The sequence below is a fragment of the Aethalodelphis obliquidens genome, unplaced genomic scaffold (genome assembly GCF_003676395.1).
Source record: "Aethalodelphis obliquidens isolate GAN/ISIS:26980383/991018 unplaced genomic scaffold, ASM367639v1 scaffold18, whole genome shotgun sequence".
NCBI lineage: Eukaryota > Metazoa > Chordata > Mammalia > Artiodactyla > Delphinidae > Aethalodelphis > Aethalodelphis obliquidens.
The window spans coordinates 4,200,571-4,214,041 of record NW_020837962.1 but is presented as its reverse complement, the minus strand read 5'-3'; the positions used below and the strand labels follow the sequence as shown (position 1 = coordinate 4,214,041).

Genomic DNA, 13,471 nt, shown 5'->3' with positions numbered 1-13,471 from the left:
GGGTGTAAGGGAAAGTTTTTAACTCTATACCTGTGCTGACCCATAGAACTTTCTACAATGATGGGAAAGTTCTAAAAAGTGGCCAGTGCAGCTGAGAAACCATATCTTTAACTTTCTGTTACTCTGACTCACTTAAATAGTCATGTGTATAGGGGCCATCGTACTAGACACTCAGTTCTGTGCCCTTCTGTACCTTTTGAACTTGGAATCATTTAAATGAATTACCTATTTTTTTAACTAAATTAAATTGTACCAGTATGTGCTGGTACAAAAAGATATATTTTTGACTGAAAAAAAAAAAAGCAGCATGCAAAGAATAAAACAAAAACTAAACTCAATACTGAAAGTTTTATAAATCTATAGTATTATGGGTTGAACTGTATTATCGGTTGAACTGTGCTCCCCCTCAAAAGAAGTTGAGGTCCTAACCCCCAGGACCTGTGAATGTGACCTTACTTGGAAAAAGGGACTTTGCAGATGATCCAGTGAGGTCATTAGGATGGACCCTAATCCAGCATGACTGGTAAACTTACAAAAAGAGAAATTTGGACACAGATACCTACAGAAGGCAGACAATGTGGAGATACAGGGAGAAGACAGCTATCTACAAGCCAAGAAATGCCTGAGGCTACTAAAAACTAAGAGAGAAGCATGGACTAGATTCTCCCTCACAGCCCTTAGAAGGAACCAACCCTGCCAACACCTTGATTTTGAACTTCCAGCCTCCAGAACTGTGAGGGAAAATTTTCCATTGTTTAAGTACCCCCAAATTTGGGGCACTTTGTTAAGGCAGCCCTGGGGAACTCATACAGATTTCTTGGTGTGTGCATTGACATTTCTTCTGGAAATCTGGGGATTGGCACTCTTTCACTTACCTTTTTATACCTTTCTCTACTCTGAATTTTTTAAAGCATGCTCCTGTGTTACTAATATTATCAATTTATGACATCAATAGTGGTGAGATTTGAGCTCATTTTTTTCTTCTTCCTACTCTTCTGGGTAACAAGAAGTCACAAACGTTATTGGTAGGTGGAAGGAGAAGAACAGCTAAAACACCAAAGGAGGTGGTGATGAGTAAGCAGGGACTGGGGCTTGAAATGCCCAGGGAGGTGGCAGGAGCCAACGCCGGTGGGCTGAGGACGGGGAACAAACCTTGACGTAGTAGACGTCCCTGTCGTCCAGTATCAGTTCCAGGTGACCCATGCAGCCACTTTGCAGAGTGTCCATCTTTCCTGGGAGACAAAGCGAGAGTTTAGAGACCAGGGTTCAACATCCTGGATCCGCCCCTGTGTTCACCAGGGGATGTCCTGCTTGTTTCCTAATCTCCGAGCCTGTGGCTCCTAGCCCATAAAACGAGGCTATATTTAGTGCCGACCTCAGAGGGTGGCTGAGGAATCCACAGTGAGCGGGCTGCATCTGGCACATGGCCGAGGGCACAGTGATGGGTAGGAACACTGTCATTACCGTCCAACTCAATTTTCTTCTTGGGATGGAGAAGCTTGAGCCGGAACTTCCTCTGGGGCCAGCTGTAGCTGACATCCACCCCGACGTCCCTGGGCACTTCCGACCCGGGCATGCCCATGAAGACGTGGGCTGAGGCTTCTTGAGGGAGCCAGCAGTCCTTCTGGAAACACAGCAGAGTCCTCAAGATCAAGAACCCATCCAGGCCCCCCACCTTCAAAAACTTGAGTTCTTATGCTTATCCTTGTCCTGTTAAGAACAGATAAGAAGCCCCAAACCAGGAATTTGGGGATCCGTATCCTGGAGGAGAGTCCTACAGGACAACTCAGGACCACAGGGACAGGATCTCAGATTGTTCAGCAAACAGCCAGGGAAGGAGGCTTATCGCACACCATCGGCACCCTGCCCAGATCCCCTCGGACCCCTTGACCAGCTCAGCATGCTCATCTCCCAGCTTCCGTGCACTTTGCTCTTAACCCCTGGCACCTGGGACCTCCAGAGCATTGCCCTCCAGCACAGGAGGGAAAAACAACCCTGCTCCTTGGCCTCAAGGGGACCAAACTCTGAGATTAACTCCTGCTCCAGGGCTGCCCAGGGATCACGCTGAGGCTGCCACCGCACCTGCCATCACTCCTGCTCAGCTTCTTCCCCTTCCCTACCCTATTTTCTCCACCCTCTTCCTGGGTCCTCCTGGAGTCTTTTCTTCATCCACACTTTTACCCAAATCCTTGGCTCCAGTCTGCTTCTGGGAAAACACAGCCTAAGACACAGGCCCCCTTTAAAAACCTGCATCAGGGACGTTCCTGGTGGTACAGTGGTTAAGAATCCGCCTGCCAATGCAGGGGACACGGGTTCGAGGCCTGGTCTGGGAAGATCCCACATGCCGCAGAGCAACTAAGCCCATGCGCCACAACTACTGAGCCTGCACGCTAGAGCCCATGAGCCACGACTACTGAGCCCGCGTGCCACAACTACCAAAGCCCACGTGCCTAGGGCTCGTGCTCCGCAACAAGAGAAGCCACAATGAGCAGCCCACGTACTGCAAAGAAGACCCAACGTAGCCAAAAATAAATAAAAATTAATTTAAAAAAAAACCAACCCTGCATCATCGTCATTCATTTAGTACCAATAAATGTTGACTACTGTGTGTGAGGCACAGTTGCAGGCACAGGGAATGCAACTGAGTGTTAGACACAAAGTCCCGCCCTCTTGGCACCTACATTCTAGAGGGGGAGGCACAGGACCTCCAGACACAGAAGTAGGTAAGACAGCAGCTCACCACCACCAGCTGCTGAGCGCTCTGCTGACAAACTCAGAGGGTCAGGGGCCCTGACAGGGTCATTGTTCTGGACTGGGTGGTCAGGGAGGGAAGCTGCCTCTGAGGAGGGGGCATTTGATGAGACTTGAAGGAAGCAAGGGAAGGAGTTGAGTGGATGTCTGGGAAAGACTGTTCCAGGCAGAGGAAACAGACAGTGCAAAGGCCCTGGGGCAGCAATGCACTTGGCATTTAATAAAAAGGAGGTCGGTGTGTCTGAAGAGCGGTGAGCCTGGTAAACATTTGCGGAGATGGGGAGGAGAGGCCGGCATGGCAGGATCACTGAAAGCCTATGGGTCAGGGTGAGTGGGTCCTATTCTGAGAGGAATAGGAGCCACTGGAGACTTCTGAGCAGGGGAGGGACACGGTCATTTTGGGATTTTGGAAGGTCTGTCTGGCTGCTGGTGGAGAACATATGGTGAGGAGACAAGAGCGGGAACTGGGAAATCAGATAGGGGGCTGCTGAGTGCCCATTCTGTGCCAGGTGCTGGGGACTCAGGGGTGAGAAAAACAGGCACTGTTCCCAGGAACTGAGTGACTAGTGGGGAAGACAGATCTTAACCAACTGGTTTCAGTAATGAACACAAATGTGATCTAAAGGGAAGGAACATGATCGTACTAGAGCACATAACAAGGGAATATGACCACTTCGGGGTAATCAGGGCAGGTTTCACTGAGGAGGTGACCCCCCTAAAGTGAGCTCTGAAGATTGATTCAGAGTTACAAGTCATCAAGCCAGGGACAGAGGATCAGCATGTGCAAGGGTCCTGAGGCAGGAGGGAGACTACAGCAGGACCAGCCCAGCTGGTCCTGCTCCAGAGAGGAGGCCCATGTCTTTATGAGTGATCCCCAAGGCTGAGGCCTGAGTAGAAGACCTAGGGAGACCCAGAACCTGGCTGGGAAAGGAGGAGCCATTCCGTAGGGCCTACCGGGGGGTGGAGGGTATAGGCAGCTTCCAGCAGATAGCGTTGGAGCCCCCGGTCCTGCTTCTTCAGCATCACAGCCGCAAACACAGGCACCGAGAGCAGGTAGGGCTGCCCGGCTGGAGGCCAGCTCACTTCAGTGCACAGCTGCCAGCCCCAAGTGCGGGACGCTGTGAGAAAGGGAGCAGGCAGCATGGTCAGTAGAGAGACAGAGGGCTCGAGGCAGGCCATGGATGCGCCCATCAGCAAAGAAGGAGCATCTCTACATTCTTTTGAGAAACAGTATCGTGGAGACATTAACTGTATGAGGCGGTACTGTGTAGACCAGGGTTTCTCAGCCTTGGCGCTATCGACACACTGGTCTGGATAATTTCTTGTTGTGGGAAGCTGTCCTGGACTCAACCCACTAGATACTGGTAGCACCTCCTGCACCAGGATGACACCTCAAAATGTATCCAGACGTCGCCAAATGTCCCGAGGGGCCAAAAATTGTCCCCAGTTGAGGACCCCTGGTGTAGACTACCAGAGTGTCGGGCAGTACTGTGTAGGACACAGGCTCTGGAGCAAGAATGCCTGGATCCACATTCCAGTTCTGCCACTTCCCAGCTGTGTGACCTTGGACAAGTTACTTAACATCTCTGTGCTTTGGTGTTTCTCATCTGTCAGCTTGGGAGTGATAACAGTTCCAGCCCCATGGTGTAGCTGTGAGGATTAACAGCTCAGCAAGCATTTAGGACAGAATTTAGCCTAAAGAAATCATTTAAGTAGGCCCCTCCCCCACCTCACCCCCAACATGACTGCAAGATCTGTGACTGTTTGGTATACCTCCTTCCCCTCTGTTTTCAATTTTGTTGCCTTTCGCCTGATGTTATTATCAAAAAAATTTTCTCGTGCTATTAAAATATGTCCTTCATTACAGAGCTTAAAAGTTATGGGAGGGCTTCCCTGGTGGCGCAGTGGTTGAGAGTCCGCCTGCCGATGCAGGGGACACGGGTTCGTGCCCCGGTCCGGGAGGATCTCACATGCCGCGGAGCGGCTGGGCCCGTGAGCCATGGCCGCTGAGCCTGCGCGTCCGGAGCCTGTGCTCCGCAACGGGAGAGGCCACAGCAGTGAGAGGCCCGCGTACCGCAAAAAAAACACACACAAAAAAAAAAAAAAAAAAAAAGTTATGGGATATCTCAGTACTTTACTAAACCAGGAATTGGCAAACGTTTTCTGTAAATGGCCAGATAGTAAATATTTGAGGTTCTGCTGGTCACACAGTCTGTTACTCAACTCTGCTGTTGCTGAAGAAAAGCCACAGGCAACGGGCATGGCTCTGCACCAATAAAACTTCATTTATGGACACTGAAATATGAATTTCACAAATTTCTCATGTTATGAAATAGTCCTTTTGATTATTTTTCTGCATTTGGAAATGTAAAAGTCTATTCTTAGCTCAAAGGCCCTTATAATAAGCCATTTGCCTACTGTTGGATATTTGAGTTGCTGCCTATTTTTTGCTCTGTAAATAATGATGCAACGAACATCTCTGGGCACAGGGCATTTTAAAATGATTTTGGTTTATTTTCATAAGGTAGAGTTCTAGAAGCAGCATCATTGAGTTAAGGGGCATAAGTACTTTTAGGGCAGAAGAGTAACTCTGGAATTTGGACCTGGCATCTTACCCCTCAGCCCCCAGGACAACCATCTCGGGACAATGACACAGAGGCCGTGCTGGCACCTACCTTCCTTGTCGGTACAGGATTGGGCCTCAGAAGGGATGTGAGCGTGACTGAGGCTCCTCATGCCATTCCCAGTGATGAGAAACAGCTGAGAGCTGGGTAGGAAAGGAGGAAAGTGCCAGGCAAGCTGTTTTCACTCAACCATAAAGCCACCAGGGCAAGGCACTAGGGCAAATCCCACTATCAACAGGACAGGCCTTTGGGGAGTCTGCACACTGGTGGGGGAGACACTCCATGAACACAGAGGGTGACAAGCACTATGAAAAACCTAAGATGGGGCACGGCATGGGCATAGGGTCTGTCCTGGAGACAGAGCAGGACGTTCTTCAGCTCAGGGTTTGGAAAGGACTCTCTGTAGGGGTAACATTCGGTCAGAGAATCAAAGGATGAGAAGGAGCCAGCACTCCAAACAAAGGGAACAGCAGGTGCAAAGGCCCTGGGGTGCGAGAAAAGGGGGCTCTTTGGTAGCACAGATAAAATGGTGGTGAGAGGGGGTCAGAATGGAAGGGGGTAGCGAGGGGCAGGAAGGAGTGACAGGAGACAGGTGAGGGGGGTGGGCAGGGCCTCCATCGGGCAGGAGAATCATGTGGAGCTGGGTTATCCTAGAAGCAAGCACGGGATTTTAAACAGGGGAGGGGGGAGCACGATAGGACTTAACTGACATTTCAAAGGACCCTACTGGCTGCTGCCGGGAGAGGGTCAGGAGGGCAGCAGTGCCTCCAGCAAGGGTGGGACACAGGGAAGGAGGCAGGTGGAGGTGGGGGCAGCCTGGCTTCTCCCGTTTCCTTGGAAATCACTGTTCTCTAAGTGTCACCTCTCCAGGGGGCTGGGGACAAGCAGGCCTCAGGAGGGACCCCCGTAAATTGCTGAGGAGTGTGGGAATCCCCACCTCTAGGCTGCCCTCAGTCCCTGTCACAGACACACCCACCCCACCTTGACACATGTGCACACACACGCACGCCCACGTGTAGCCCACTCACTGACATGCGCACACACTCTCACAAACACGCCCACAGACACACATTCACATACACAGACTCACAGGCACATCCTTAGGCGCACACACTCACAGATACACGTGGTCAGACACAGGTGCACATGCAAGGTGATCGTGCACACACTCTCACAGACACATGCACCCACACCTGTGCCCAGCCTGGCTCGCACACAGGTGCACTCACGGGCTCCCTCTCCAGGTGCGGGAACCCACCTGAAGCGGAGCAGCTCCACAGCCTCCTCGGGTGTGTTCAGATGCACCCTGAGGTCCTGGCCCTTCTTTATCCGGATCCCTCCATCCAGGCTGGCGGTGCCACGGACGCCGGTCACCCACCTCAGCCCAGCCTGCCCCAGGGTGCCCACTGTGCCCATCTGTGCCGAGATCTGGAGCAGGGCGCTGAGGAAGAGGCACACAACTGCATCCTGCCGCCCCAGGCAACGGCAAAGCCAGCACCAACCCACCCGGCTGCTCTCCGTGGTCCTGAGCCAGAGCAGCCCCTCCACCATGGACACCGCTGACCATGAACTCCATGTGTGCCAAGCACGCTACACATCACCATCGAACCCTCACCATCACTAGTCTCATTTTACAGATGGGGAAACCGAGGCTCAGAGGGGTGACACCAGCTGTGTGGGTCCCACAGTCGGGACATGGAACAGCCAGTTCTGGAGCCCCAGCTGACTGAGCCCAAACCCAGGTCTCCATGCCAAAAAGCAGCCGTCACAGGACACCCACATACCCCACATCAGACCCAGAAACCAAGGACAGGTCGGCTTAGTGGCTGGGACAATCGCCCAGCAGGCCTGGGAAGGTGAGCATTGTCGAATTCTGCTCAAAATCCTTCGTGCCATGTGGCCCTGGGTCAGCTGGGCACTCATCCTGAGTCTGTTTCCTGAACCCTTAGTGGGAAGAAGGAAAGTGTCCACCTCGTGAGTGGCCATGTGAGTTCAGCGGGCTCAGAGCCCATGTGCCTTAAATGCTTTTCCCTCTCTCCCATCTCCCCTCCCCTCGGAGGCAGAGGGGGCAGAGGGAAGAGTGGAGTTGTGGCACGAGACGAATCTCAGCTGCCTCGCACTGCTGTGCCACCTCGGGCATGGAACCTCACCTCGCCAAGCCTCAGTCTTCTCACCTGTAAAGTGGGTGTAGCCGCCCAGGTTCTCCTCAAAGTCTCTTGGCACAAAAAACACTCCATCAACAGTAGCTGATATAACAGGTGGTCAGCAGAGCGGGGCTCCCCTCCAGCCCATGCTGATGCCCCAGCGCTCTGCAGGCGGAGGCCCCCACCCACCCACCTCCCCCAGCTCTGAGGAGCCAGCTACCTGGGCTTGACATAACCATTCACAGAGAAATCCGAGCGCTGCTGGAAGTTGGCTGTCCCTCCGACCTGGATGTTGATGGCAGCTGAGGCGTTCAGGGTCAGCTGGGCTAGGAGTCCAGACATGGTGGGAAAAGTGAGCTCCTCCATGGCCAGGTTCAGCCTTCGGTTCACCTGCACCTCCTGTCCCTGCAGTCAGAGAACCGTAACAGTGCATGTGACGGCCTCACTTAACCCTCACACAGCCCTCAGAGGGGACCTTATCATTGTCTCCAGTTTCCAGATGAGAAAACAGAGCCCACAAACAGATAAAATAACCCGGCCGAGCCCATGTAGCTAGAAACAGGAAGAGCTGGGGTTTGAACCAAGATAATTTACCAAGGGACATGGTCAGAGGTCAAGCATCCAGGGTCAGCCAGGTAAGGAGCGGTGTGGGCCCTGCCTGCGGTACAGAGCACTTAGTATGTGCCAGGCACACTCTAAACGTGTGGTTGCATTTTTACTGCATGAAGTCACTTGATTCAACAGCTCTATGAAGTAGATATTATTATACTATTACTATTCTATCATTCCCATTTCACAGATAAAGAAACTGAGGCCGTGGCAAGTTCAGCAACATGCCCAAGGTGGTAAGTGGTGCAGCCAGTTTTTGAACTTGGGCAGTCTGGCTCCAAATTCCATGCTCTTAAGTCTGAAAGTACTTTAGTATTTCCCCAAAGCATCAAAGGAAACATCTTCGGACCAGACGACAGGGAGGGGCCGAGCCCAGCCTGAGGTACCTTCAGGAGCTTGCCAGCAAGCTCGGCCAGGTTCAGGGACTGGCGTGTCACATGACTCCCCATCGCCCCGCAGTCCACAAAGCTCAGCTCATGCCCAAAAACCTTCATGCTCAGCTTACACTGCAGCGCCCGCCGCTCCCGATGCCTCTGGGCCACCTGTGACCAGGAACAGGTCTGGGTTAGCCGGGCAAGGTACCTGGACTTTGGGAGGGGGAAGGGGCACCTGGAGAGAAAAGTGAAGGGCTTGTGGGGTCCAGAGCAGGGCTTGCAAAACTCACGGCCCAGAGGCAGAATCTGCAGATGTGTTTTCTTAGACCTGCACAGTCTACTCAATGCCCAGTGCAGTGTGTATGTGTGTGTGTGTGTGTGTGTGTGTGTGTGTGTGTGTGTTTGTGTGTGAGAGAGAGAGAGACAGAGAGACAGAGACAGAGAGAGAGTTTTAGCAAACTTTATTTTGGAATAATTTTCGACATACAGAAAAGTTACTTCCCTAAAGAAGACATACAGATGGCCAAAAAGCACATGAAAAGATGCTCAACATCACTAATTATTAGAGAAATGCAAATCAAAACTATAGTGAGGTACCACCTCACGTCTGTCAGAATGGTCATCATCAAAAAAATCTACAAATAAATGCTGGAGAGGATGTGGAGAAAAGGGAACCCTCCTGCACTGTTGGTGGAAATGTAAATTGATACAGCCACTATGGAGAACAGTATGGAGGTTCCTTAAAAAACTAAAAATAGAGCTACCATATGATCCAGCAATCCCACTCCTGGGCATATATCCAGAGAAAACCATAATTCGAAAAGATACATGCCACCCAGTGTTCATTGCAGCACTGTTTACAATAGCCAAGACATGAAAGCAACCTAAATGTCCATTGACAGATGAATGGCTAAAGAAGATGTGGTACATATATACAGTGGAATATTACTCAGCCATAAAAAGAACAAAATAATGCCATTTGCAGCAACATGGATGGACCTAGAGATTGTCATACTGAGTGAAGTAAGTCAGACAGAGAAAGACAAATATCATGTGATTCGCTTACAGGTGGAATCTAAAAAATGGTACAAATGAACTTATTTACAAAACAAAAATGAGTTACAGATGTAGAAAACAATCTTATAGCTACCAGGGGGGAAAGGGAAGGCAGGGATAAATTGGGAGATTGGGACTGTCATATACACGCTACTATATCTAAAATAGATATAACTAATAAGGACCTACTGTGCAGCACAGGGAACTCTCCCCACTATTCTGGAATGACCTATAAGGGAAAAAAAAATCTAATAGAGAGTGGATATAGGTATGGGTATCACTGAGTCCCTTTGCTGTACACCTGAAACTAACACAACATTGTAAATCAACTCTACTCCAATAAGAAAATATTTTTTGAAGTTGCAAAGATAGTACCGAGAGCTCCTATGGACCCGTCACCCTGTTTCCTCCATTGTTAACATCTTACATGACCAGGAAACATGGTGAAAACTAAGAAATCAACACCGGCATGTTATTAACTAAACTCTGGACTTTATCGGACTTTTCCATCCCATCCTCTTTCTATTCCAGGATCCAATCCAGGTGCCACGTGGCATTTAGTGTTGTGTCATGTCTCTTCAGTCTGCCCTGGTCTGTGACAGTTTCTTGGTCTTTATTTTTCATGCAGTGTGTAGTTTTAAATTTATTTCTAATATTTAAAAATTAGGAGATTTTCTATAAAATCCACATAGCCAGCATCTCAAAAAAGAGAAATATTGGCCTGTCTCCCCCTCCCTCCCAGCCCGCACTCACAACAAGGGGCAACAAGTGTTCAGAGCTGAGCAGTGGCTGCCACCCTGAGCTGAGGCCTGTGCTACATGCCTGACTGCCATACTCCCCACCATTCCCTGCTGTCTCTCCAACACTCAGGCCAAGGACTGTTGCCATTCGTCACTGTGCTTGTGCAAAATATATCTTGGGATGTGAATCTATCACAAGGGAGAAAACAACAGACCAAAGGGACTGTGGATTCTAAGAAAAAACATTTATATCCAGTCCACCGCCCTTATTCAAGTTACTTGCTGGCCCCAGATCTGGTCCAAGAGGCTTTTGATGGTAGGGACCACGTCCTGATCATCTTTGTGCTCCTGGGCCCTGGGGTCACAGTTGGTGGTTAGTAAACGTGTTAATGTTTGAACAAATGCCCCAGCCACCACCTTGATTACCCCCAGATGTATGTGTAAATGACATTTATAAGAGCAAAAAGATGCTAACGATCTCATTGTCTTATTGTTGGGGCAACGGTTATGTAAAGTGAGATCCCCACCCACAGAAAGGGTGTCAAAATGTATGCGTACAATGAGTTTTCAGTAAGAAAATAAGTAACAATATGAAGTGGGAAACTAGGGAAAGCACACACACACCCTAGCAGTTCCACTGCTAGGTACACACTGGACAGAAATGTGCACATATATTCACCAAAGAGACACGCACAGAATGTTCACTGCACTACCCATAATAAGCCAGGAACTGGAAACTACCCAAAAGCCCACCAAAAGTAAATGGATAAAGAAACTGTGTTATATTCACACCATGGGATGCTACACAGCAAGGAGAATGAACAAGCTGTAAGTACACACAGCAACATAGATGGATCTCATGAACACACTTGAAGCAAAAGAAGTCAGACACAAAAAAAGAGGATGTGAGCAGCATTATTCACAGTCGTCACAAGATGGAAACAAACCAAAAGTCCATCGGCAGATGAAGGGACACACAAAACGTGGTCCATCCATGCAATGCACTGTTATCCAGCCTTAAGAAGGAATGAAGCACAAAAACAGACATAGAGATCAATGGAACAGAACAGAGAGCCCAGAAATAAGCCCACACACCTACAGTCAGGTAATCTATGACAAAGTAGGCGAGAACACACAATGGAGAAAAGACAGTCTCTTCAGCAAGTGCTGATGGGAAAGCTGGACAGCCACATGTAAATCAATGAAGTTAGAACACGCCCTCTCACCATACACAAAAATAAACTCAAAATGCCTTAAAGACTTAAACATACGACATGACACCATAAAACTCCTAGAAGAGAATACAGGCAAACATTCTCTGACATAAATTGTAGCAATGTTTTCTTAGGTCAGTCTCCCAAGGCAAAAGAAATAAAGGCAAAAATAAACAAACGGGACCTAACCAAACTTATAAGCTTTTGCATAGCAAAAGAAACCATAAACAAAACCAAAAGACAGCCTACAGACTGGGAGAAAATACTTGCAAATGATACAACCGACAAGGGATTAATTTCCAAAATATATGAACAGCTCATGCAGCTCAATATCAAAAAAACAAACAACCCAATCGAAAAATGGGCAGAAGACCTAAGCAGACATTTCTCCAAAGAAGACATACAGGTGGCCAAGAAGCACATGAAAAGCTGCTCAACATCACTAATCATTAGAGAAATGCAAATCAAAACTACAGTGAGGTATCACCCCACACCAGTTAGAATGGGCATCATCAGAAAATCTACAAACAACAAATGCTGGAGAGGGTGTGGAGAAAAGGGAACCCTCCTACACTGTAGGTGGGAGTGTAAATTGGTACAGCCACTATGGAGAACAGTATGAAGCATCCTTTAAAAACTAAAAATAGAACTACCATATGATCCAGCAATCCCACTCCTGGGCATATATCCGGAGAAAACTCTAATTCAAAAATATACATGCACCTCAATGTTTATAGCAGCATGATTTACAATAGCTAAGACATGGAAGCAACGTAAGTGTCCATTGAGAGATGAATGGATAAAGAAGAGGTGGTACATATACACAATGGAATACTACTCAGCCACAAAAAAGAATGAAATAATGCCATTTGCAGCAACGTGGAGGGACCTAGAGATTATCATACTAAGTGAAGTCAGAGAGAGAATGACAAATATCGTATGCTATCACTTATATGTGGAATCTAAAAAAAATGATATAAATGAACTTATTTACAAAACAGAAACAGACTCACAGATATAGAAAACAAATTTATGGTTACCAAAGGGGAAAAGGGGTTGGGGAGGGATAAATTAGGAGTTTGGGATTAACATATACACACTACTATATATAAAATAGATAAATAACAAGAACCGACTGTATAGCACAGGGAACTATATTCAATATCTTGTAATAACCTATAATGGAAAAGAATCTGAAAAAGTATATATGTGTGTGTGTATATTCAGTTATGTATGTATATATACATATATGTGTATATATACATACGTGTATGTATGTATACATAATACGTATGTGTGTATACATAAACGTATGTATACATATAACTGAATCACTTTGCTGTACACCGGAAACTATCACATTATAATCAACTATACTTCAATTAAAAAACTATTTGTGCAGTAGAAAAAAGAAAGGAATGAAGTACTGATACATGCTACGGTACAAATGAACCTTAAAAACGTGCTCAGTGAAAGAAGCCAGACACAAAAGGCCACATATTGTATGATTCTGTTTATATGAAATGTCCAGAATAGGTAAATCTATAGAGACAGAAAGCACATTAATGGTTGCCAGGGGCTGGGAAATGAGGGAATGGGGCGTGACTGCTAATGAGCGTGGGGTCTCCTTGGGGTGATGAAAATGTTTGGAACGAGACAGAGGTGGTAGTTGCACAACATTGTGAATATACGTGTCACTGAATTGTATACTTTAAAATAGTTGATTTTATGTTTACGTGAGCTTCACCTCATTTTTTTAAAGAGTACACGGTGAATGATTCCATTTATATTAAGTTCACAAAAGAAGCTGGATGTGACCTCTGCTGTCAACCATATTGAAGTAACAAGGACTGGATTTATCTTCCCACGTGGAGCAACAGATGAAACAGAAGAAACAAAAGTTCCCAAGACATTAGACATCAGGTAATATGAACCCAAGAGATGGGAAATAGCAAGGTG

The 13,471-nt window shown here is 47.9% G+C and overlaps 1 protein-coding gene across 1 annotated transcript in view; it reads right to left on the bottom strand.

Annotated features, from left to right (window-relative positions):
* LOC113626595 (uncharacterized) overlaps positions 1-13,471 on the bottom strand; it is an 83,728-nt gene that overhangs the window by 44,650 nt on the left and 25,607 nt on the right. The window contains exons 10-16 of the mRNA XM_027118350.1: positions 8,515-8,670; positions 7,740-7,924; positions 6,634-6,816; positions 5,427-5,518; positions 3,706-3,869; positions 1,465-1,624; positions 1,153-1,232 (exon numbers count right to left, since the gene is read on the bottom strand). Coding sequence (XP_026974151.1) covers positions 1,153-1,232; positions 1,465-1,624; positions 3,706-3,869; positions 5,427-5,518; positions 6,634-6,816; positions 7,740-7,924; positions 8,515-8,670 — 1,020 coding nt within the window. The remainder of the gene's footprint in view (positions 1-1,152; positions 1,233-1,464; positions 1,625-3,705; positions 3,870-5,426; positions 5,519-6,633; positions 6,817-7,739; positions 7,925-8,514; positions 8,671-13,471) is intronic.